Raw genomic sequence first — 21,672 nt, 5'->3', positions numbered from 1 at the left:
CACCTCTGAAGAGACTGAGACTTTGACATGGAAAGCTACTGAAGACAGGAGCTGTATCTCCTGAGGTGGGAAGAATTTCTTTTCAGCAGACTTTCTAATTAAATTTTTTATCTTTGATCTAAGGTATCATAATAGAAAATAACACTGTACAAATAATTAAAAAGCAATCTATTTCATCTATTTCATTTCAGGCATATTTGATAGTTGTAAAGATTAGAGAGAGAAAAAGTATAGTCTGTTGAAGTGTCTCCCCAAAATTCACGTTTGCCAGGAAATTGAGAACACTTTCGTGGATGTTATTAGGTAAGATGAGATCACACTGGATTAGGGTGGGCCCTTAATCCAATGACTGCTCTCTGTATAAGAAAAGGAGAAGACCCCTGAAGGAGATGGAGGTTGGAGTCACACTGCCACAAGTCAAGAACACCAGGGGTTGCTGGGACCCAGCAGAAGCTAGACAGAAGAAAGGCAGGATCCTCCTAGAGCCCTTAGAAGGAGCATGGTCATGCTGACATCCTGATTTGAGACTTCTGACCTCTAGCCCTGAAATCCAGTGGCTTTTTTTTTTTATTGTGTTCCTTGGGGAACATGGGGCCCATATAAGCAATAGGGATACTCTTTCTTACAGTATGTTATAAATATTTCTTTAACTTCTGCTTTTGACTTTATGGTATCTCAATGACATTTTAGGTCCAACACAAAGGTCCCAATGTCCTTTGTATTCAGTGAAGTGCCTATGGTACCCCTGCACTCATCAAATTGCTAAACAAAACCAAAAGACTTGGAGATCCCTGGTTATTTCCTACTGTTCAAGATTAGTCTGATGAGGGTTGTGGTTGGTCACTGAGAAAAGAAATAATAATAGTTCATAGGAGTCAATGGCCAGGCTTAAAAAAGAACTCTGAACCTCTTCATTTCTTGTGTTTTTAATCCACTTAGATTACATCACTTTATAGGGTAGGTATTTTTACAAAGATATAAATGTGGGCTATTAGGGCTCTTTTTTTCAAAAAGCTTATAATGTAATGGGGTGAAAGTTTGTCATGCACAGTTTCAAACACAGTATAATTAGGTGCTTAAGCAAGTACTAATTAAACACACTCCAAAAACTCAGCCCTAAGACTACACTTGAGGGAGCTGAGATAGTACAAGGAGGTCTCATGGAGGAAATAAACTTGAATTGATGTAAATATCTCCAGTGTATTAGTCTATTAGATTTAAATTTTCAAGAAGAAACAATGAACCAACTAAAACCAACTAAGAGATAACACATTTAATCCACAGATCATTTTATTTGTGACCAATTAATTCACACAAGGAGCTAATCTATGTATAAGATAAACAAAGCTGTTAGTGATATATATTTTTTCTCTTTACTAAATAATAGTGTTAGACTCCCCATTGATGTTCTTTTGAAATATTTACATGATCATTGTTCCTTCAAGGAGCAAAAACATTCTTAACTCATCACACAATAAATGTTACATCAGGCCAAGAGTCAGCAAACTATGATCTAAAGGACAAATCTGACTCACTGCCTGCTTTTGTACATAAAGTTACTGGTATACATATGGCCATGCACACTCATTTATATATCTTCTATGCTGTTTTACAATACAATAGCAGAATTGAGATGCTGCAACAGAGATCATTTGGTCACAAAGCCCAAGATACTTGCCATCTGGCCCGTTACAGAAAAAAAATGGCCAACTCCTGCACTAAGCTCATAGGAATATATAGTTTTTAAAAAAATCATCTCTGGGTCGTGAGTTGGAGCCCCACATTAGGCCTGGGGATTACTTAACACAACAAAAACTCTAAAAAACAGTCAACATCCGGATGGTAGGAAACAAGTGAATTTATGTTAAATGTTAATATCTTTTAGAAGTTTTTTTTTCTGAATATTTTTTGTTTCTCACTCAATACTTCTAGTTGGGTAAACACTTTTTCCCCCTAAAAAATTTAGTTTTCTTTCCATAAGAGAAAAATAAAGTGAGCACTTTTAATCTTCTATAAATAATTTTCTAAAAGCTGGAAACTTAGAAAGGTACAGATGACATTTCATTTTCTTTTTTTTTAAAGATTTTTATTTTTATTTATTTATTTGACAGAGAGAAATCACAAGTAGATGGAGAGGCAGGCAGAGAGAGGGAAGCAGGCTCCCTGCTGAGCAGAGAGCCTGATGCGGGGCTCGATCCCAGGACCCTGAGATCATGACCTGAGCCGAAGGCAGCGGCTTAACCCACTGAGCCACCCAGGCGCCCCGACATTTCATTTTCTTTAACATATAAATCAGACATGATTACAATATTTTGAGTTTAAAACATTCTAGGACAGATCTTAATTTCTAAAACTTTTTGGAGAACTTAAAAAAATGCTTTCATTAAACTTAAATAGAATAGGATCCTCTAAAGCATGCTTTTAGATAGCTAAATTTCCTTTAAAGGTATAATTCTAATTATCTTCTCTTAAAAGATTTTTATTTATTTGAGAGAGAGATAGAGAATGAGCAGTAGGGAGGGTCCAAGGAGGGAGAGAGAAAGAGAGAGAAAAGCAGACTCTCTACTGAGCAGGAAGCCCAATGAAGGGCCTGATCCCAGGATCTGGAAATCATGACCTGAGCTGCTTAACCGACTGAGCCACCCAGGTACCCCTAAGTCTAATTATTTTTGAAAGTATAATCCTAATTAGTTTTAATGTTTCCCTATGCTGAATGTGACATCAGTACTTTATTATGCAACAGACATAACTTCTTCCAGGCAATGCTACTTTCCTTTTTTTTAAAAAAAAAATATTTATTTGAGAGAGAGCGAGAGCGAGAGCATGAGAAGGGGGAGGATCAGAGGGAGAAGCACACTCCTCACTGAGCAGGGAGCCTGACTGGATCCCAGGATTCCAGGATCATGACCTGAAAGCTGTTGCTTAACCAACTGAGTCATCCAGGTGCCCCAATGCTACTTTTCAGTTCTATTATTTTACAGTTTAGCATGTATAACTTGTATCTACTGATCATATTTTATGCTTTTAAAAAGTAGAGTCCTGGTAACAATCTTTCCAAAGGTATATGACTCAGATTAAGTGCCAACATTAATAGTAATCAGTTTGGAGCTTAATTGTGAAATAAAGGATTAATCTTTTAAAGCTAAAGTCAGCCTGTTTGTTTCTTTTTCTTTTTTTTTTTTAAGATTTATTTAATTTAGAGAGAGAATGTAAGTGGGGGGAGGGAAAAAGGGAAAGGGAGAGAATCTCAAGCAGACTCCCAACTGACCACAGAGCCAGAGCCCAACTTGGGGCCTGATCTTGCAACCCTGAGATAATGACCTGAGTAGAAATCAAGAGTCGGATGCTTAACCAACTGAGCCCCTCAAGTGTCCCTCATTTCTTTTAAAATCAGGGTTAGTGGAAAAAGCCATTTCTTCTGTTTTTCCCAAACTATTTAGAATGACTGATTATATCTTCTAGTCTCTACCAAGAAATGTTACAACACTCTTAGATCCCTAACAACTGGGAAAAAAACACTGATACTCCATTCATCAACTGACATAGAATTGGAGGTAAGGAGATAGAAATGACATTGGAAGCTATAACAGTCAAAGATGATCCAAAATGAGTGGATCAGAGAGGCTGAATGTCTCTTTTTTCTCCTTGGATGTACTCCTGGAACAGGGTCAAAATGCAGAGGCCTGGAATCTATTGTATGAATTCCTATGGAAGTGCTATCTCACATGGGTTTTTACAATGTTTCTTTTAAATTCGTATTATTAAATGGAATTGTTTGGTGTTTTTTTTGTTGTTATTGTTTATATTTGAGTATTTATTTATTTTAAAGATTTTATTTATTGATTTGAGAAAGAGAAAGAGTGCACAAGCTGGGGCAGAGGGTGTGGGGCAGAGGCAGAAGGAGAGAACGAAGCAGACTCCCCACCAAGCAGGAAACCCAATGTGGGACTTAATTCCAGGACCCTGGGATCATGATCTGAGCCGAAGTAGCTGCTCAACCAACTGAGCCACCCAGGCATCCCAATATATTCATTTGAGTATTTAATCGGGTGCTTACTTCAGCAGCAAGTATACTAAAATTGGAATGATTGAGTATTTAATTTTCTGTGTTTTTTTTCTGACCACCTGAAAACATAAAATGCATAGGCTACTTCTGAATCCAGAGTGACCTCTAACATAATTATAAATTTCCAGACCAAAGGTCCAAACATAAACTTAATGGCATCACCTATCAAAACTCAGAAACCCTAACTCAGAAAAATACAAGCCAAAGGCAGAGTTATCACTTGCTTCATTATGAGTATGACTCCATGGATAGCATCTTCAAGAGGTTGCAGGGTGAAGTTGGTAGAACATTGTATGCCTTTCCTCAGCACAAATGACCACATCCTGTGCCAGGCAGCATTTTTCGTCTCTGTGGTTAAGAACTGGTACAAATGAATGTATAGCTAGGCAGAGCTGGAATGTTAGTTGAAGCTGTGATTTGAATCTCAGAAGTTTTAGACACAGAACTATATTTCTTGGTCCCTTAAGAATCTAAAACAAAAGAAAAAGATCTTGAGAAGGCCAAGTACTATTCTAAGTGTTATAAATACCTAGCAGTGAAAAAGCCCAAGATCTTGGCTCATAAAAGATAGAGAAAGACAATAAAGAAATAAATAAAACTCCAAAATTATCCATGGTAAGTGCCATGCAGAGAATTAAAATAGGGAATGTGTTAAAATAGTGACTGGGTTGTCAGGGAAAATCTTTTGAAAAAATGACATCTAAGATGAGATCTGAGTGACATTCATAAAGTAATAGTGATCAGATTTATTAACATAAATATTAGCATAAAATGTGTGCAATGTTAATATAAATATAGTGCTCAGAATTCACAAAAAAGCCTAAAAGTATTCCATAGTGCTGACAAAGACTATCTTTGGGTGGTAGGGAGAGAGGTAAGTTTTTCTTTTTTCATTCTATGAACTTTCTAAAAGGTGGTAAAATATTAAGCCATACTTAGTCTTTGTCCCCTGTTCCTGACAGAGTTCCTAAAACCCTTGGAATTTCCCAAGGGATAGGAGTGTCTTTTGTTATTCATAACTAGCTCCATTCAATCACACCTGAGTTTAAGCTAATGAACATAGGGTGGGGCTTCTAGATAACCTCAGGAAGGGAAGATCACCTATCACCGGAGATCCGGGAAGACAAAGTGACTAAGGGTTAAGGGTTTCAGCTCCAACCACCAACCTCCGGGAGGGGGAACGGGGACTGGAGATTGAGCTCTATGAAAACTCTTGAACAATGAGATTCAGAGTTTCTGGATTGGTGAACACATCAAGAGGATAGAGGATAGAGGGTTGTGTGCCCAGATAGGGCATGGAGCTCTCATGAAGTTGTATCCTTTATAATAAACTAGTAATAGTAAGAAAAATACTTTCCTAGATTTTGTGAGTCATCCTAGCAACTTATCAAACCTGGGGTGGATGGTGGTGGAAAACCCTGCATATGCAGCCAAGCAGGACAGAAGTGCTGGTAATGTGGAGATCTGGTAGCTTCAACTGGTGTCTAAAGTGAGGGCCGTCTGGGCACCTGGGCGGTTCAGTTGGTTGAGTGTCTGCCTTTGGCTCAGGCTGTGGTCCCGAGGTCCTGGGATTGAGCCCCCATCAGGCTCCGGGCTTAGTGGGGAGTCTGCTTGTTCCTCTCCCTCTGCCCTCCCCTTTCCTCTGCCTATGCTTTTTTCCTCTCTCTCTCTCTCTCTCTCAAATAAATAAAATTTAAAAAATAAAATAAAGTGAGGTCACTGAGCCCTTCAACTGTGGGTTCTGTGCTAACTCTAGGAGTTATTATTATGAGAATTGAATTGAATTTTTGGGTGCCCAATTGGTGAATGGAGAAATTATTGGTGTTGGAAAATAAATCCCAGAATTGGTGTCAGGGGTGGGATTTGTTAAAACAATCTGGGCTCATGGAAACATGTGGTTTGGGAAGAGAAAAGAAGAGCAAGGTAGGAGGAACCTCTGATTCCTGGCCACATGGTCACCCATGTTATGGAAAAGCAGCTGTGTTGTGATCAGTGACTAAAGGTAAAATTACCAAGGGTTTTCAGAGATGGATCTCCTTCCTGTGGAGCTGGATCACTGGCTGCATAAGGAAATGCAAACTAACAGGAAAAAAGTTAAATTGGTTACTGTTATCTGAATTAACTAAAATGAAATGAAAAAAGAGTGTTAGATCAAACCTTGATGTTGGACCAAGCTCAGACTTCAGTCACTTCAAGCTTCAGATACTAAGCTCAAAGCTGCCCCAAAAGGTAAAATTTTGAGGGAACAATAGAGAGTACCTCTAAGGCCTCTGGTCACCAAAAAGATAGTTCACACAGTTGGAGGGCAAAATCAAGAAACGACTGAAACGAGGGGATATAGTGTTAAATTTAGGGCTGGGCTGTCTCATTTTGTGAATCATTATCATTAGCTCCTGAAGAACCATTACTAAAATGGACAGTAAGAGTGACTAATTTAGGGAAGCCTGGGTGGCTCAGTGAGTTAAAGCCTCTGCCTTCAGCTCAGGTCGTGATCCCAGGGTTCTGGGATTGAGCCCTGCATGGGGCTCTCTGCTCAGCAGGGAGCCTGCTTCCTCCTCTCTCTCTCTCTCTCTCTGCCTGCTTCTCTGCCTACTTGTGATCTGTCTGTCAAATAAATAAATAAAATCTTTTAAAAAAAGAGTGACTAATTTAGGGGAAGTGTATTTGGTTTTGATTCTATAGAGAAGAAAAGCATGTTTGGGTTGATATCCAACCCACAGCACGCTATGGAATAATCAGATGGCTGTATGGGATCCAGACACACAGCAGCCTTGTAGATTAGATAAAAGCCACTGTTAGAGTCAGTTTACTCTGAGAAGAGGACAATCTGACTCCCTCTATAAATGCCAGTGGAACATCCAGATGAAACAGCTGATAAACTTTGTATGTAAGCCATATGGGACTGGCTTTATGATAACAGAGATATTAATTCATTAAATATGCCTGTTCCCAAGGTCATGATAAATGCTGTGCTTTAAGGGGGTGTTATAAGAATGTGCATATTGGATATGGTATGGTAGTAAAGCCATAGGAGGAGATGAGGACAAAGATTGGAAGGAAGAAGTTTATTATATTCACAGGACCCATAGAGGGGTAGTGCCCTCAGAGGGCCGGAAAGCACCAGTGTCAGTCAGGAGGCAGAAAAGAGCAGTTAAGGATATCCTAGGGCAGAGTTTTTACTGGAGTTTCTGAGAAAAGGCAAGGCAGGCAGAGTAAACAGTTTAGGATTGGCTGCTTTGAATAATCCTGGAAGACTCTGGGACACAGAATGGTCTTGAGTTACCTGATATACTTGGCTGTGGGATGATTTTGGGCAGGGAAATATTAGCTTGGTATATGAGAAATAGGTAAGGAGATAGTTGGGAGGTACAGGTTCTGGACTGATTGATTTGTATATGAAAAGCATGATCCTGGTTAACCCTTCTGCCATCTGTAAGAATTGGCTACCCCTGGGAAAAGCAGTCTTTTCCCTGGTCTATATAAGCCTCAAATATCAAAGCATACAAAAATAAGACAATACAATTAATAAAACTGGTCCTATGATGAATGGATTCCAAAGAGACAAACACAGAATCTAAGAAAACACAAAATAGGGAGCTTTTGTGGGTACTCCATGTAACCTTCCTACTCCAAAATCAAGCAACAGTAGAAGAAACCAGAGTGAATCTGCAGTCTTAGCTTCCCCTCTTGGGTTTTACAGAGGCTAATGAAAACATTAAGTTAATTAATGAGAAAATGAGGAAAGGCAGAAGGGAGAATCAAGGGACTTGTCCCAACAAGGTGGAAAATTGTAAATGGTTACTAAGAAATAAGAAGAATAAAGGAAACATTGGTTAAGGCCAAAACAAAGAAAAAGAAAGAAAGGGGAGAGTCAAAGGACTCATTTCAGCAGGGTGAAAATCTTTAGATTTTTATTAAGAAACAGGATAAAGGAAACAGACATTGAAGGGTTTGAAACAAAGATCTTAAGACAACACTGTGCAAGACTGGGTGGACCAGACTTCTTCCATTAAAGCGCCCAAACAAGTCCACTCTATTCATTCCAGTGTAGAGGAACTTACAAGGCCAAAAGACAAAGATTACAAACAGAAATCTGATCTGAAATTAGCTAAGGCAATTGGCAGATTAATCTTTGTTATGACAAAGGGGACAGGGCTCAGCCTCTCACTAGGGATGTAAAGCCTTCTGCACATGAAAGGGTAAAATGGTCAGGGGGTGGAGAAGAAAATTTTCTGGGACTCCCTGACATGGCAACCTCATCCACTGTGGTATCAAAACTCGTTAGTGGGGCGCCTGGGTGGCTCAGTTGGTTGAACGACTGCCTTCGGCTCAGGTCATGATCCTGGAGTCCCTGGATCGAGTTCCGCATTGGGCTCCCAACTCCATGGGGAGTCTGCTTCTCCCTCTAACCCTCCCCTCGCTCATGCCCTCTCTCACTGTCTCTCTCTAAAAAAAAAATAAATAAATAAAAAATAAAAACAAAACAAAAAAACTTGTTAGTGAAGCCCATCAGGAATATTTACTTTGAGAGAATATAGAAATGTTTAAGGGTCATAGGATTAAGGTGGAAGCTTAGATGGAAATAGGAATGTTTAAATAGGCTCTATGTGAAGAAATTGTGTCTCCTTTACCTGAAAGTATTATGAGAATGGATATTTGTCTGACTGGGGAACATCTCCCTTACCTCATTTTATAAAACCAAAACCTGTTGATAGGTCACAGTTAGGAACGGAAGGGTTGAAGGATTAAGACAAAAGTCTGGAGGAAAGCTAGTATGTTTGAAGCGGCTGCATCTCTTACCTGAATGTCTTATGGCCGTGGATATTGTGTGTGACTAGGGAATTAACTGTTTCTATAAAACAGAAGGCATGTAAATCTGTCCTATTAATTCAAAATGCTAAATGGGGATGGATGAGATTGCCCAAGTCCACAGTGTAGATGAGAAGTGGCAGTGCTGGGCGGGGACAGAGTCTGTGTGGTAGCTCTATGTGGAGCATAAACTGGGGTTCATGGAAAAAGCCTGAAATTGCTTCCCAGCAGCTGTTAGGACTATGGGATGGAGAATTCCATTCGAAGGGCAATTAGCAGCCTGCTATTGGACATTAACTGAAACTTCCCCTATGACTGCAGTACAAAAACAGTCTTAACATCTGAAATACACATACTGTCTTAGATGATGTCACAGAAATGCTCTAAGGCTTTTGGGAGAGCAATGCCCAGGAGAGTTCCATAATAAGACAGAAATGGTTTATACAGGATTATGCTACCTGAGGCATGCAAGCAGGAGGTACTCACAAGCAGAGTCTTTCCCCCTAGGGACTGACTTCGGAACAATGTGAAGCTATATCATTACTTGGATGGTGCATGATAGACAGCTGTGACTAAACAACAAAGAGCTGCTTGGTTTATGGGTGGCAGTTCCAAGGCAAATGAAAAATGTCCTGTTTGGAAGACCACCACTCTGACTGAAGATGGAAAAACAAATCGACTCAGTGGATGAATTCCGTGCTGTTTTCCTAGCAGTGATGGAGGAATGGAACAATGACAAAAGCCTCTGTCTACATATTGGGCTTTACCTGAGTCATGGGTGAGGGCCAGTGGCCTGGCCATAGGGATAGACAGAAGGAAAACTGGTCTTTTAAAGGGATGCCCTTTGAAAGCATGACCATACAGAAATTTGAGGGGTACATTAAAGTAGGACATGTTGATGCCCATCAGAAGAATCCCCTTCCAGGCTTGGAAGGTCATTAGAACCAAGCGGATATCACACTGTACTTACTTGAAGTGACTACCTGAGTTCATGAAAGGAGGAGACATTTGGGGACCACGGCAATACAGAGGGCTGAATCTGGACATATTCCCTTTGCACTCAAAATGCCAACAAGAGAGACAGAGGCAGCCTATGTCTATGGGAAAGAGTCCTCAGAGGGAAGGCCCCTCCCACTAGCAAGTAAATTATACTGAACCAATGCCAATAATCAGGGTAGAAGGGGTACAAATGGGTTTTAGACATTGATTCTGGACTGTGCATTGCTTACCTGGTGGTAGATGCAAATGGTCAGAGTATTAACAAAAAAATGGATTGGGGGCGCCTGGGTGGCTCAGTGGGTTAGGCCACTGCCTTCGGCTCGGGTCATGATCTCAGGGTCCTGGGATCGAGTCCCGCATCGGGCTCTCTGCTCTGCAGGGAGCCTGCTTCCTCCTCTCTCTCTCTGCCTGCCTCTCTGCCTACTTGTAATCTCTCTCTGTCAAATAAATAAATAAAAAATCTTAAAAAAAATAAATTAAAAAAAATGGATTGGAAGATACTGTACCAATTTGGACCACCAAATCACATTTCTTTAGGACAAGAAATACACTTTACAGCCTATAATATTAAATGACAGGCAGAGAGATACTGTCCTCAGAAGAATAGTTTCATAGAGAATTGGAATAGGCAGCTGAAACGTTTAAAACAGGGAAACTTGTAGGCATGAAGGGCTTGTGTATATGTCTTTAAGAATGTGTGCTCACACTCAACATGAGCAGGGCTAAGGGAGTATCCTCACTGATGGATTCCTGTTTTTCTGGTGGAACTGGGGAAGAGGGTTGAGGGAGAGCACTAATGTGACTATGCAATTTCTTTCCATGGGGGGAATATATTGGTATGATTATAATTCTTCCCAAGGGGAGAGGACACTGGTTTGATGACCATACTTTTTTCTTTCACTCAACTTTTTTTTCTTCATCACCTCAACTTTCTCTTTCCTACTTGTTGGAGTAGTCATGGGATACTGCTGCAACAAGTGCTGGAAGCAAAATGATTCTGAGGCAAGAAACCATAACTACAGTTTTTTTTTTTTAAGATTTTATTTATTTATTTATTTGAGAGAGACAGTGAGAGAGAGCATGAGCGAGGAGAAGGTCAGAGAGCGAAGCAGACTCCCCATGGAGCTGGGAGCCTGATGTGGGACTCGATCCCGGGACTCCAGGATCACGCCCTGAGCCGAAGGCAGTCGTCCAACCAACTGCGCCACCCAGGCGTCCCCATAACTACAGTTTTAAATCTTAATGTTGGAATAGCTAAAGGCCTGATAGGGCAGGTTATACCTTCGCTCCATTTGCCCAAACTGAAGATAACAGTGAAACCAGCTCTGCTGCTAGTGGTATAAAGATTCAGCAGGTTTTGTACCCAAGTACCTCTACCCTGTAGGAACAAGAATGGATTGAGGGGGAGGCACTTGCTAGACTAGTATTGCTACCTGCAATCTAGACCAGCACAGCCATTAAACCTAAAGTTCCTTCCAAACATGGAAAGGTTCAGGTAGAAATTAAGACGGAATAGTAGCTGAGGGTAAAGAAATGAATCAAAATGAATGAAATGAATCAAAATGAAATGAATCAAAGGGTAATGAAGGTAATCCAGTATTACATTAAAATTTCAAGAGAGGCTCAGAGTAAGAGGATAATATATATTGTCTCTCAGTTCAATTATACCAGACGCTGAAAAGGAGAAGCTATATATTGCGGAGACCAGTCCTGTTTTTGGAACCTGACAAAATCAAATGGAAGCCTCAAATCTAAGTGGCCTCACCCTGGGAGACATTTTCATATGATATGATGATGGGCTGGAATAATTATTAATGACTGAATGTGACTGTAGTAATGTGTCAGTTCCTTGACTTTATTTATTTTTAAAAGATTTTATCTATCTATCTATCTATCTATCTGTCTGTCTGTCTGTCTGTCTATCTATCTATCTAATCTATCCATTCATCTATCTATTCATTTATTTAAAGCCCACGAACAGGGGGAACGGGCAGAGGAATAAGGAGAGAGAGAATCTCAAGCAGCCTCTGCACTGAGCATAGAGCCAGACACAGGGTTTGACAGGGGCTCAATCCCATGACTTTGAGATCATGATCCTGATAATGTGACCTGATAACCCACTGAGCCAGCCAGGCACCCTACCAGTACCTTGACTTTTACAATCCTTTTGCTGTAAGAGATTCATGGTCAAAGACCAGGGGGTAGCTTATGGTAAAATACAAAAATATATTTGGTCTTTGTCCTAGGTTCCTGGCACAGGAGTTCCCCAAACCCTTGGAATTTCCTGAGTGATAGGAGTATCTTTTGTTATTTATAACAATCTCCTTTTGATCTCGTCTGAGTTTATACTAATGAGATGACTGGGTAAGGACCTTAGATAACTTTAGGATAGGATGGTCACCAGAAAGACAAAGTGATGGGGTGGGATGGGACTGAAGATGCAGCTCTATTAAAATTCTTGAACAATAAGTTTCAGAGAGTTTCTGGGTTGGTGAACACATCAAGACGATGGGAGGGTGGTGTGCCCAGAGAGGGTATGGAAGCTCCATCCCCTCCTACTTCATATCTTACCCTATGTATCTCTTCCAACTGAGTTTCATCCTTTGTAATAAACTAATAATAGTAAGTAAAGTGTTTTCCTAGATTCTAGCACCTTATTAAAATTGAAGGTGTTAGTTGTGAAAAACCCTGCATATGTAACCAAGCTGGACAGAAGTGCAGGTAATGTGGAGACCTGGTAGTTTCAACTGGTGTCTAAAGTGAGGGCAGTCTTGTGGGACTGAGCCCTTAACCTGTGGGTTCTGTGCTAACTCCAGAATTGAATTGGATTGTTGGATGCCTAGTTACAGTATGAAGAATTGGAGAACTGGTTGTTGGTGTTGGGAAATACCCCAAACTTTCTCTAATGAACATTCCTTATTTTTAAAATGGAAAAGAGTCAAATACACACATTTTTAAAAATACACACACATTTTTAAAAATGAAGTTGGTATACTTGAACTCTGAATAAGCACCTCAAAATCTCAAAGTTTGCTGATATCCTTTGGCAAATAATTAAATATTAATTTCTAAAAAATATTTTTAAAATTTTCTGAAATATTTTTTAGAAATTAATATGAGAGTGAGACAGAGTGGGTGAGAAAGCACAAGCAGGGGGAATGGCAGAGGGAGTGGGAGAAGCAGACTCCCCGTTAAGCAGGGAGCCCGATGTAGGGCTCCATCCCAGGACCCAGCTATCATGACCTGAGCCAAAGGCAGACACTTAACCAACTGAGCCACCCAGCAGCCCCTAAATACTAAGTTTATAAAATGAAGAAAACTTAATCACTTCCAACTCAATCCATAAATCCATGTTTTCCTTGGGAGATCCTGATTTCTTCTATATATTAAGCCTCAACCAAATGTACTAACTCTCTTCTTGATTTATTTCATTCTATATTTTTAGTCCATAACAATGACTCACCTCCTAGATCTTCATCTTCATTGGTTGGGCCTTCTGCACTGTCCACATTTTCTGTTTCATGTGGTTTGGTTAAATCGTAGTCATTCAAAATCACTGGGCCTTCTAGGAGATAAAAAGAATTTTAACTGTGTAGGCCAAATTTAAAGAATTTTTACAATATAAATTTTTTTATATGTAAAAATGTAATATTTTTATTAAGAAGAATCCCATTTTAGCATAATCTCTTAATGACCCAGTATCCCTTTCATATATACCCCAAGTGGAATATATGTGAAAACTCTTGAGGTTCAGAAATATGCCCAGGGTGCACCCGAGTTAAAATGCATTCACGTTCTTTCCTGGCAGAAATTCTCTCTCTTTTGGGATGTCTCACAATATTCAGTAGGACACTATTGCTATTTATGAACAAGAAGCATTTATGTAGTGTTGAGAAATACTGAGGTCAACAACACTGGCATAACCCAATTTGGGAAACATGTTTTCCTGAGAGAAAACCATAAGCAACAGTATATCAAAACTTATTTTCCTTTTCTGTTCACATTATAAATGTGATTCTAAGGAAGATGTATTGACCCTCGTGTTCCTTTATTTCCTTGAACATTTACTAAATGCAGACAAGGCTACAGATATGAGTAAGTCATAATTCCTGTCCTTAAGAAGCTTATAATTTGCAGATGTAGATAAGACAAGATCATAACTATAATGCAAGACTCAGACAAGAGATAATACAGGTCTATAATGTAGACTCAGACAAAGGAGTAAGGGAAATATAATGAATTACAGGAGTTCATAAGTGAAAAGGAACAGACATAATAAAGCATGCTTAAACAAATAGCAAAGATATTAAAAATCAAGTTTAATAGAAATATATTTAAATGTTTGTATATTATATAAATACTGATAATATTAGATATTGAAAAAAAGGAATATGTAGCTGGTATTATTTCATATTCAAACATGGTAGCTTAAAAAGATGTTATCAAAAGAAATAAACTAAAAATTCATTCACTTTCTATCAAACTCCTAATGTCCTTCCTAATGTTCAATGAAATATTTATTGAATAACAATTACATACAACAAATAGTCAAAGATACTGAATCCTATGGCTTATAAAGCTAGGTGAAGTAGGAGAAGTGACTAGAAACTCTGGGGTGGCATTCCTTTCAGCTGCACCCTTGACTGAACACATGGAGCAGGACTTTTGCTGGAATCCAGTAGTAAAATGGAAACATATTTCATAAAATCCATGATGAAGAAGTGCTAAAAATATGGTTCTCATGGACTCATGTTTTTATTTATAAACACATTAAATTGCTCATTTCTGCATGTTGTAATATATACTCTGTGAACTCTAAAACACTGTTCTAAATAGTAGCTCACTTTTCTCAAGCTCAAAATGACTAATATAAAGTGCACACCTGAATAACTAACATGAGGTACAGGTTCAATTAATTAAAATATAAGATTATAATTGACAATATAATTGACAAAAAGATACTTGAGTGATAAATTTTGTATATGTGCTGCCGAAGCGAGCACTTGAGTGATAAATTTTGTAATATAGCATAAATTTTTATCCAAAATGAGTTAATCAACCTAGAAAACATATAAGTTATTTTTAGGAAAAGATTTTAAATGTTTATAGTTTATTCTGGAGCAGGAGTCAGCAAACTATGGCTTGAGACCCAAATCTAGCCATGACTTGTTTTTGTATGGGCCCAGGTGGTAGGAATGGTTTTTATATTTTTAAAGGGTTATTTAAAAAGTAATATGATAATTGACTCTCTTCTTGATTTATTTCATTCAGCATAATCTCCTCCGGTTATCACATGGTTTCACTTACTTGTGGAGCATAAAGAATAACATGGAGGACATTAGGAGAAAGAAAGGAAAAGTGAATTGGGGGAAATCAGAGGGGGAGATGAACCATGAAATACTGGGGACTCTGAGAAAAAACCTGAGGGTTTTGGAGGGAAGAGATGTGGGGGGCTAGGTGAGCCTGGCAGTGGGTATTAAGGGGGCCACGTATTGCATGGAGCACTGGGGATGGTGCATAAACAATGAATCTTGGAACACTGAAAAAATAAAATAAAATTTAAAAAAATAAAAAGGAATATGAAACAGAGACTATATATGGCCCACACAAAGTCTAAAAATGTACTAACTTTCCCTTTACACAAAAAGATTTGCTGACCTCTATCTATAGTGAAAAGCACAAGTAGATAAAACAGAAGCTACTGCACCATTCAACAAAAAATGTCTTTATTTAAACCAGCCCATTAAAAAAAAATTTTTAAGGAAAAAAACCAACAGTGATCAACATTAAGTAGGGTGTGATTTGGCCCAATAATGCCAAAGAATTTATGTAATCTAAGTGGATGAGTTATTTTTGTGTCAGAAAGAGACAACCAAATTTTTTCCAACATACTTCCATAGCATTTTTACTGTGATCAGAATATTCTTCTACCTTTGGTAATTTCAGTAAAGATATATTTCTAGAAAGACCTGATGTTACCTGTGGACACAGACTGTTCCTGAGTGCTTTTCAGTTCCACATTTGGTTTTGTATCTGAAAATAAAAAGGATTATAAATATTAGCTACTTAGAGTAAATTTTTTTCAGATTTGGAGCATTTAATAAGGATACCATTTTGGAAGTTTTAGCAGATTTCCTCTTCAGAGCAGGACTGTTCTTTCCTCCCTCTATCCTCCCTAAAAAGTACCTCAAGGAGAATAAAAGGAATTATCTATTCAGTAATTGTATTTTAAAGAGATTAAGAGAAAAAAATTATTACTTTGTACTTAACATTTCTAGTACTTTTCCATTTTTTCCTGAAAACATGAGTTCCCATCTGATATCATGTTTCTTTGGTCAAAAGAGCTTCTATTAGCATTTCTAGTCATGGAACTATGTGAGTGACAATTTTTCTTGGTTTTCATTTATTTGTAAATATCTTTATTTTGCCTTATGTTTTAAAGGTTTTTACTTATTTATTTGAGACAGAGAGAAAGAGAGACAGCAAGGGACGAGTGGGGGGGGTAGGGACAAAGACGGAGGAAGAGGGACAAGCAGACTCCACACTGAGTGTGGGGTCCGACGTGGAGCTTGATCTCGGGACTGTGAGATCATGACCTGAGCCAATATGAAGAGGTGGCTGCTCAACAGACTGAGCCACCCAGGCATTGCCCCCACCCCTTTTTAAAGATTTTTATTTAATTTCGCTTTTAATTTTAAGGATATTTTTACTTGATACAGAATTCTGGGTGACAGTTTTCTTCCAGCACTTCAAAGATGGCATTCTACTACTTCCTAGGCTCTATTATTTCTGATGAGAAGTCAGTGATACTTGTATTATTTTTTTCCTATATATAATGTATTCTTTTTCTCTGAATGCTTCACTATTTTCTCTTTATCTTTGATTTTCAGCAGTTTGACTATGATATACCTAGGTGTGATTTTATTTGAATTTATCCCACTTAGGATCACTAAACTTCTGTAAAATTATGTTTTCCACTAAACTTAAGACATTTTCAGCCATTGTTTCTTCAAATACTTTTCCTCTTCCATCCTCTTGCTCCTTTCCTTCTAGGACTCCCAACTGCATGTATGTTAGATTTTTTAATATTTTCCCACAATTCCCTGAGTGTCTGTTCTCCCCCCACCCCAGTGGCTTTTCTTTCCCCTGTGCTGTTCAGATTGAATACTTTCATTGATATGTCTTCAAGTGCACTTCCTATTTCTCCTGTCATCTTAATTTGTTAAGTTTGTCCAGTGAGTTTTCTATTTCAGATATTATAACTTTTAGTTCTAGAACTTCCATTTTGTTCTTTTATCATAGTTTCCTTGCCAAGATTTCCTATCTGCTAATTCATTACAAGCATATTTTCCTTTACATCTTTGGGTATAATTAGCATAGCTGTTTAAGATCCTTTCTTCCAGTTCCAATATCTGTGTCATCTTGACGTCAGTCACCATTGATTTCCTTTTATCTTGAGTATGGGTCCCAATTTCCTACTTCTTCATATGACTTAATGATTTTGGATTGTACTCTGGACATCATAAATGAAATGTTACAGAATTTCTGGATTCTGTTAAATTCCTCTGGAGAGTATAGGAGTTTTTATTTTACTTTTTAAAGCATGCAGTTAACTTGCCTAGACTCAAACTCAAATTCTGTCTCTAGTGAGCAGCAACTAGAGTAACCAAATGTTTTAGCATGCCTGGAATTGAGGATTTTTCTAGATCAGAGAACTTTCATAGTCCCAGGGAAATTGGCACAAGCTGATATCTTGCAGAGGCATAAATCTCTGTTCAATATTTTAGCCTCAGATGGGCTGCTCAGAGTGTGACCCCATATATGTGTGGTTCAGTGATCAGCTAGAGATCTGGAGCAGCCAGAGAATTTACAGATAAAAAAGCCATCTGCCAGGGCGCCTGGGTGGCTCAGTGGGTTAAGCCTCTGCCTTCGGCTCAGGTCATGATCCCAGGGTCCTGGGATTGAGCCCTGCATCAGGCTCTCTGCTCAGCAGGGAGCCTGCTACCCCCCCCCCCGCCTGCCTCTCTGCCTACTTGTGATCTTTGTCTCTGTCAAATAAATAAATAAAATCTTAAAAAAAAAAAGCCATCTGCCTTTTTCATACCAATTTCCCTCCTTACTTCCCAGCCTTCTATGGTTACTATGGCTTCTTAAGCTAGTGTAACTGCAGATTATCTATCCAAGTTTTGGTCACCCTGAGGCTAAAATTGGTGCCTACCCTTGGGTTAAAACAAACAAACATAAAAACAGGTTGATTCTGACATTTTCCAATGCTTTCGCGTAATAGATTTTTTCATATTTTGTCCAGAATCTATCACTGTTATCTGTTGGAAGGCTGGGTCAATAGGAGGTACTCCTCCATTGCTGGAAAATCTTCTTTGTTCTTTAGTTTAATGATGATCATATACCCAAAACTGTTCAGGACAGTATTAATTTCAAATATTCAATACTGTTGTCTGGTCATATTTTAATTTTTGTTTTGAAAAACATAGTCACGGTATTTATATTCTATTTTAATTTTAAAATTTTAACAGATTATCCATTAGATGATAGCAGCAAAGCATAAAGGCAGGGAAAATACACATATTTTTAAAATAAGCAAAGGAGCAGCCTGGTATGGAGTGTCAAAACCCAAGATGGGAGAGAGCAATATCTATGCAAGGAAGGGACAGAGCCCAGGGCAGGCTGCTGGAGACCAACTACCCTGAAGAGTATGACATATAGAATGGGCAGTCTGAATGAGGTAAGGACGGATTCTATATGGAAAGCAGACAAATGGGAAATCAGAGCCTGAGTAGGCTAAAGAGGGCATTCGGGCAGGAGAATTGCCTGACCTGGAATGCTGGAGTTGAAGAAGGATAAAGAAGGTATCCAAGATAAGGGACAGCTTAGCATGAGTCAGAACCTAAGCACGATACATAGGATATCTATGCATAGAGGTGGTCTGGTGTGAGTTTTAAGAGCCGAAGTGGATTAAGCAATGCACCTACATGGGGACAGTGGGCAGAGCTTCCATGCAGAGGGGTGCTCCAGTGTAAAATACCAGAACTTGAGTGGAATGAAGAGGGCATTTACATGTTAGGGACAGCCTTGCATGGAGTGTCATAGCCTGAGCAGTTGAAAAGAATGTCCACATAGCACCATAGCTATTGTACAGGATGTCAGAACCCAAATGAGGTAAGAAAAGCATCTGTGCTAAGGAAGGGTTGATAGAGGCAATGGATGATTGATTGTATAAAGAGGCTTGATCCAGTAAGTAAATATAGCAAGGATAAGAGCCAGATTTTTCTCTGTCAGAGAAGGGAGTTACAAATACAAAAAACCCTGTGGTACTGTATTGGAAATGAAAGTACTGGTGTGAACACATGACTTCTACTCTATATAACAGATATAAAATACAGATGTAAATGTGTGTATATGTATATGTATATATATATATAGTCCCTAGCCCTGTCCACTGAGAGCTCCTGGGAGCAATGACACCACAACAACTTCTGGCATCCAGATATTAACTTCTAAATATCATTCTCCGCTTAAAGGAACCAGGCTTCTTGGAGAAATGGCTTGAAGAAATGGCAGGGAAAAGTGTAAGATGGGCCTGGAACATTTTGTAGTGTCACAAAGCAAGGAAGTGCTTCCGGAATGAAGAGGATATGTTAAAGGATACAGAAATCATCTTGAAGGGGTTTCTATTGGCCAAATATGAGACAGGGGAAGTATCAAAATAATAATGATAGTACTGGATTATAACTTATTGAAAAAAACAAATTCACGAGTCCATATTGACATTAGTAAGTAAGTAAACTGAAAGTCAGATGATGAATGGAATATTTATATAGTTTCAAGGTGCTTCCCAAATTACTTATTATTACAAAGATGAAAAGAGCACTACTGTAACTAAACAAAGTGATCATCATCAGTAATGGGACAAATGAAAGTTATGTGCCATCTGATAACAAAAGGCAGAATCACTTCTGTGATATTTCTGCCAAACACATATAAGATGAATCTAACCATGAGAAAATGAACTCTAACTGAGGAATATTTGACACGATAACTAGATTTGTAATACCCAAAATTGTCAAGGTCATGAAAGATGAGGAACCAAGAAATTGTTCCAGACTGAAGGAGAGTGAGGAGACTTGACAACTAAATACAATGTGTGATTCGGAGCTGACTCCTCCTGCAGTAAATTCACACTGTAGAATCAAATGGAGAAATCTGAATGGGGTCTGAGGATTAAATGGTAGTAATGTATCAGCGTTTATTTCCTGATTTGGACGTTGTTTTATGTTATGTAGAAGTAGTACACTTTAGTACATTTAAGTTTTCAACCGTGATAGGGCATCATGTCAGCAACTTAGCCTCAAAATTCTTTTTTTTTTAAAGATTTTATTTATTTATTTGACAGAGAGAGATCACAAGTAGGCAGAGAGGCAGGCAGAGAGAGAGGAGGAAAGCAGGCTCCCTGCTGAGCAGAGAGCCCGATGCGGGACTCGATCCCATGACCCTAAGATCATGACCTGAGCCGAAGGCAGCGGTTTAACCCACTGAGCCACCCAGGTGCCCCAAGCCTCAAAATTCTTGAAAAAATAGTTTTTGTACTGCACTGCAACTTTTCTTTAAGTTTGATAGCATTTTTAAAAAGTTAAGAAAAAAAAACCTAAATGTGAAACTTTTAACTGCACACGAAAGGGATTTGTAACAGGAAAAAAAAGAAAGAAAACTAGCTCAAAGGTTTCACATAAACAACCTTCATGTGAAAATATCTTTTAGTTACTACAGAGCAAGGTGGCTTTTGATTTGGTGACCTAAAGGAAAAAGGTCCCAGTCCCCTGAACCTTTTAAAGTCTCTGACAATGGCATTTAAATAGCTCTCAATATTTTTTCAAGCAGCTTTTGTGTGCTGTAAATAACACCAGAAACAACTTAGTACAGTTTCTAAGAGAAAAAGGAGATTCTGACTACCTTAGTATTCAGATAAAGGAAACATTAAAACCAATTATAATCAGGCTACATGGATGTTCTCCGTAGGCACTAAAAAAAACAAAAACAAACAAACAAACAAAACGCCCCCCCACAAAACATACAGACAAAAGAGATAAGTACATTTTTTCCATCTAAACTTAAAGGTCCTCATAAAAACATGAAGCCCGGCAGTGGGTAGTGAAGGAATTTCCAACTGAAGACTAGAACCTGTTAAATAGTTCTAAGCACAGCAAAAACTTTTCAGTTTTTAATGGATCATTTTGTAATTTCTTTAACTTCAGTCCAAACTCTCAGAAATGTTCTATTTGATGGGGTCTGCTAGGGTTTTTTTTAATATGTTGGCCATCAACATAGCTTTAAAATATTTTCCAAAAGAATCCTCTAGAATGTTAAGAACAGAGGGTCCTTATATTTCTTTTGAAATAAATATAATTTCCTGTGCTGATGTTTACACATAAATGGTGCCAATGATGGAAGAATTCCAAAATGGGTTAATTTTAAGTATAGATCTCCTAAAAAAAAAAATCTCCTCTATTTTCTACATCTCTTCTCTTACTTGATAAGTAAATCATACTCCTGCCTCAAGACCTTTATATTTACCTTTCCTTCTGGCCAGAATGGTCTTTCCCTAGATCACCACGGGGCCCACTTCCTCTCTTCATTCAGGTGTGTGCTCAAAATTCACCTTACCAAACAAGCTTTACCTAACTACCTTATATAAAACATCGTCCTCTATGGGTGGGGGAATTTCGGGGTTGGGAGAGGGTGGGTAGGTGAAACAGGTGATGGAGATTAAAGAGTACTCCTAT

The 21,672-nt window shown here is 38.6% G+C and overlaps 1 protein-coding gene across 1 annotated transcript in view; it reads right to left on the bottom strand.

Annotated features, from left to right (window-relative positions):
* The window catches only part of IKZF3 (IKAROS family zinc finger 3), a 90,872-nt gene that overhangs the window by 48,336 nt on the left and 20,864 nt on the right, over positions 1 to 21,672 (bottom strand). The window contains exons 2-3 of the mRNA XM_044248069.1: positions 15,854 to 15,907; positions 13,338 to 13,439 (exon numbers count right to left, since the gene is read on the bottom strand). Of these exons, the coding sequence (XP_044104004.1) occupies positions 13,338 to 13,439; positions 15,854 to 15,907 (156 nt within the window). The remainder of the gene's footprint in view (positions 1 to 13,337; positions 13,440 to 15,853; positions 15,908 to 21,672) is intronic.

The sequence above is a fragment of the Neovison vison genome, chromosome 5 (genome assembly GCF_020171115.1).
Source record: "Neovison vison isolate M4711 chromosome 5, ASM_NN_V1, whole genome shotgun sequence".
NCBI classification, from domain to species: Eukaryota; Metazoa; Chordata; class Mammalia; order Carnivora; family Mustelidae; genus Neogale; species Neogale vison.
This window is presented reverse-complemented; position numbering and strand designations above follow the sequence as displayed.